The sequence below is a fragment of the Actinia tenebrosa genome, unplaced genomic scaffold, assembly GCF_029948245.1.
Source record: "Actinia tenebrosa isolate PJP-AT-01 unplaced genomic scaffold, QUT_ActTen_1.0 PGA_scaffold2__45_contigs__length_23673736, whole genome shotgun sequence".
Taxonomy (NCBI): Eukaryota; Metazoa; Cnidaria; class Anthozoa; order Actiniaria; family Actiniidae; genus Actinia; species Actinia tenebrosa.
The window spans coordinates 13,686,084-13,690,880 of NW_028292579.1; the positions used below are offsets into that span (position 1 = coordinate 13,686,084).

Sequence of the window (4,797 nt, forward strand, 5' to 3'; positions counted from 1 at the left end):
GAATCTTCAAAATAATTATTGTTCTTTATAATTTTTCTAGTAAATTTTATTGGTAGTAGAGATTTTATTTCTGAAATCAGCACGTTAGCCAAGGAAATCGAAATAAACCTTGACCTGTCAGAATTTATTAGATCATCAATGACAACTGCTAGCTGCGAGCCTTGATGTCTACTATGACAAATGTTCCTAACTATACGTTTACAAACTATATAAAATTATCATTTTTAATCTCAATAAGAATTTGTATCATTGTCTTACTTTGTTCTTGATGTTTACAGTATAATGAGTCATGTATGATAAACGCAAGTAATTGGAGCAAGTGACAAAATTTAGACTCGTCACGCAAATCTTAAAACTGTACTCGCTCTAGGAACGCCTTGTACTAATTTTTATTTTAGCATGACGAGACTGTTGAATTAATGCAAGACATAGGTAGAACAATTAAGATTCCGTTCGTCCACTGCCGGTATCATATAATATTGTTGAAGATCTACGCCTTTTATGCATCGTTTCCGCAGCTACTAATATTTGATTTTTTTTAAACAGAACCCAATGAATCTAAAGACCAATAAAAAGAATTATTCTTCAGTAGGGGTGCAAAGTTGAGGCTACAGACACTGCCCCCCCCCCCCCCCCCCCCACATCAGCTACCTATCATATCGGTACACGTTTGTAGTAGCATTGATTATCACGAGAATAGTTCTTGTTAAGAACTAAACTTAAGAACAATAAATCCTCTAGCAGTTCGTGTCCTTTTTACAAGGGCACTTGCTAACGAAGTCCTTCAAAAGTGTAAGGTAGGGCGCTTTGCGACGCACAGGACGCTGAGGTACGTCAAGATCAAGCTGCTCGCAGATGTGTTGGAGCATAGGCACCTTGAGGTCTTTTAACTTGTCTTCCGTATCCATCGTGCACAAGTCGTACTGGTCGTAGACAAGTGGATGTTGTGGCTGGTCAATTTCTTCAATATGTTTCCTTACACTACTAAAGTTTATCTCCTCCTGGACTGCTTGAAGGTCAGCCTCATCGGGATCTTGTTGTCGAGACGCAGCACTCAGGCGAGAAAAATATGATGCAATTTGATGCAACGTCAAAAATTCTGACAGCTTGAACATACGATTCCCGTCTGCGTCACGAGCTCGTCGCATCTCTCGCGCAACTAAGTCGGCGTTCAGCTTTCGACCTGTTGTTTGACCGATGCGAAACTTTGCTTTCATATATGATATTTGTTTGTCGTTGAAACGATATGATTTTTTAGTAGATCTTAGAGCCCAGCCCTTATGGATATCATTCGACGATGCACCTTGTTGTTTTGGGATGGTTATAGTAGGCACCACTCCCACGCCTTCGTCGAGATTGGAACTGTATCCTATCTTGGCGAGATCGAGAAGTGTGTGTTTCTCTACATGTCGTACACACTTCTCGAGAGAGAGATGCTTTTCGAGAGCAGACACCCTCTGAAACACTCGAATGCACCCTTCTTGCGGACAGCAGAACACTCCAGAATTAGGACTCACACCTTGTGTGTTCACCTCTTCACTTTCCTGCAAGACGCTTGTCTCTGGCGGTGCCTTTGTTTTACCACCAAGTGCTCGGAAATCTCCTGGGGAAAACGGCGAATCCAACCAGGCTATATGAGATCCTTCATTGTAAAAATACAAACACATTATTTAGTGTAAAAGCGCTACCCGGGGAATCAGATGCTTCATTCTATTCTGTCTTTTAATTTATTTTTAATTTAATCGTTTAAAAAAGCGTCCTTCCAAAACTGATAATTAAAGAGCCCCCTCTACCTTCGATGCATTGCTTTACTTACCGCTTGATGACTCCACCTTGATTTTCTTCCCGACACCTATCTTGTACGCACGCCAACACCTGATGTAGTCTTTGCTAAATTCAAAGTTATTGAATTTGGTCACTCCAGGAATGCTCTGCTCAACTTCTGGGAACTCGGGAATTGCTTCTAGAGCCACCACCCGCACTCCGTTTATCCCACCATGGGAGAGCAGTGCATCCTTCAGGTCGTTCGAGTTGAGGACATCATTTCCCTCATTTATGAAGGCTCGGATGTGACCTTTACACGTTGCAGCTAACCGGTCAGCAGCTCCTTTGCCACCCTGTGGGTCACTAAAATCCACTCGTTTGATGGTTACCCCAGTGCTAGCTGTTATCTTTTGGCATGACAATATAGTGGGAGCGCTGTGATAGCAAGCAGCATTGTCCTGACGTAAATAAGCATCATTGATTTCAGGATATTCCTTCTTGAGTGTAGACAGGACATGCTGGATGATCGCTATTACCGGTGAGCTCCCCTGGCTGCATGACTGAACGACGTGGACAAAAGTTTGCCACTGAAGCACCCCCTCCACGCGTCTATAAACAACGGAGATGTGCCAGGAGATGCCACGCTTGCCAAACCAGTCTGCCTGAGATTCCCGGTATCGCTGTGGCAGGAATTTCATAGCCCAGTCATTGACTATGAAAACTGCGTTTCTGTCTAGAGTGTCGATGATATCTAGGCGAGCCTGGTCTTGACGTAGTGAGCGTAGAAGGTGACATTTCCAAGACTGTATGGCAAGCATGGCGGTATTAGCAAGGTAGATTGCTTCATCCTTTTCGTCTTCGTTAGGGTAAGATGCCTCAGATATCGCGTTCGAAATAACTTCCAAGACGTTCTTCAGACTCTCACACTGGTGACAAATCTCCTCATGATTGTGATCACATTTCTCGCACAGTGTGGACTCTTTGTTGTCACTCAGAGCGTACACGACACAGTGGTCTGCAACTTCTGCTGCATTACTAAGGTGGACCTAATAAAGGAATTTATAATAATGATTAATATATTGGACAACAGATTTTAGAATTTGGATGCATCTAAAATAGACCAGTTATCCTTCTAAAGAAGTTTAAGGTTGAAATAACAGGAACACGTGGTTAAGTTTTTACTACCTTGAAATCGCTCTTTAGATACAGTTTAGCAGTTTTCAGCGCGTCGATATGCTGGCGTTCCCAATCTTTGCCTAACTGGCTGTGCTCGCTTACTTGGCGTACTAGTTGTATAAGATCATCAAAAGCTCGAGCACCATCTGCGGCAAAGTAATCCAGGCCCTGGAGGGACTTACGAACAGATGCTTTACATTCTGATAAGATTCTTAGCATGGTGCGGTCGCTGAATGGCTCGAAGCTTGTTTCGTCGCAGTACGCCTTGTATTGCTTTACTATTCGCTGGGGTACCACAGTTCGTATAACGTTTGGCACTTCGATCTTTCTACCAGTTGATAGTGTTAGCAGTTTCTGTCCAAATGGTAAGTCTTGTATAAGGTGAGGGCTTGTGATAAATGATAAAAAGTGATCGAGTTGTCCTCGGTTTACGCGCATTCGGATTGTGGGGTGATGTTGGATTGGGGCTCCACGTCCGAACTGCAAGTGGTGCAGGTTAGCAATTGTATAGCGGTATCTGGAGAGTGTTGGAATGAAGTATGTTATTGTCTTGTAGTTAGCAATTCCCGTCATGATTGAAAGAACCTGCCTTCTGCTCTCCCAACTTTCTGCGTTGTTATATGCCTCTGCAAGGGCCTGGAGATATTCTCTCGAGGAATTAGAAATTTCTTCTATTCCAAGGGCTTTATATATTGCTGTCGAAGATTCAATTTCCTGCCACAGAGCTCCTGCATTATTTGGACTGATGGTTGTAAGGACCGCAGCGACAACCTCCACCGCGCGTGCAGTATAACGCCACTTGGTGGTGGCACTTACAGTCTCCAACTCCAGCCATGGTTGTGTGATGGGCGCAACTCCCCGAGAAACCAGAAACCGATTCAGTTTATCACGTGGTTCATCTAGAGAAAGAGCACCAGCATCATCACTCGAGGTAGTACTCCCACTCTCAGGGCTGAGGAAAGTATCATCATGTTGCTGACTTGATATTTTTAGCTTGGAAAACGTCTTGCTTAAGCTGTTAGAGCTGTCGCTGTCCTCACTGGAATGCACTGCTTCTGCACTCTGCTATAGAAGAAGTCGTTAGGAAAATATCAATTTATATACTAATTGGAGTTATTTGGTTTCCCGTTTCACCCCCAGTCAAAATTTTTGTAGACAAAAATCCTCCACAAATAGCGGAAACTGCGACCTATGGAATCACATTAGTATGGTACACAGATTTGACGAATTTTATTACAATTCCGTACCTCAATTGACGCCGCAGAAGTCTTGTCTTCATCAACTATTCTGTTGTTGACATGTTCTCGACATTTGGTGCATATTGCTGTCCAAAAGATTTAGAACAAAATGAGCACCAGTGTAGCTAGTCATAGTTGTAGTAGAAGAGCATTGAAACATGCATAGTTCTAAATATCTCCCTCCAACCTTCCTGACAGTATTTACATCACACATCATGGAACTAACCCTAACCCTAACCTCATGACTAAAGCGGATTAGTACTTACGTAATCCGACGGAAATAAGTATGCCTGTGGTCTTCAAGATCAACCAAGACTGCTTGCTGTTGATGCGGTGACTCCCCTTCGCATTAGCTGTGTGTGTAGCAATACTTTGTGAGGCTGCGCAGTTCGTTCTTCTCAACCGCCACCGGATTCCAAAGTCAGCTCTATGACGCGGGCATATACTTAGTATTTTGTGCTGCTCGTCCACACAGAAAACACCTGAAAAATTCATTTGATATATGCAGCGTAAATTATATTTCCTAAGAATATGAGCTTTTCGGAATAATTACTTACCTGCTCGAGTTAGCAAAAGTTTTAACTCACTCTCGACCCCCTCGTCAGCAGCAAGTTGCAGT

General features: G+C 43.1%; 1 protein-coding gene across 1 annotated transcript; it reads right to left on the reverse strand.

The window, feature by feature from the left end:
• Positions 1-642: 642 nt before the first annotated feature.
• On the reverse strand, positions 643-4,544 carry LOC148909291 (uncharacterized). The gene is made up of 5 exons (XM_089034624.1): positions 4,445-4,544; positions 4,188-4,264; positions 2,950-4,005; positions 1,817-2,810; positions 643-1,642 (listed from the first exon to the last, which is right to left on the reverse strand). Exons 3-5 carry the CDS (start codon positions 3,511-3,513, stop codon positions 738-740), a joined length of 2,463 nt encoding a protein of 820 aa, XP_088890750.1. The 5' UTR covers positions 3,514-4,005; positions 4,188-4,264; positions 4,445-4,544; the 3' UTR covers positions 643-737.
• Positions 4,545-4,797: the final 253 nt, after the last annotated feature.

Bases quoted from the DNA above. Each gene is read 5' to 3' on its own strand.
- LOC148909291 (XM_089034624.1), bottom strand. From the start codon at position 3,513: ATGACGGGAATTGCTAACTACAAGACAATAACATACTTCATTCCAACA. The intron at 2,811-2,949 runs GTAGTAAAAACT...TTCCTTTATTAG, and splicing joins ATCTAAAGAGCGATTTCAAG to GTCCACCTTAGTAATGCAGC. The intron at 1,643-1,816 runs GTAAGTAAAGCA...TTTACAATGAAG, and splicing joins CAAGGTGGAGTCATCAAGCG to GATCTCATATAGCCTGGTTG.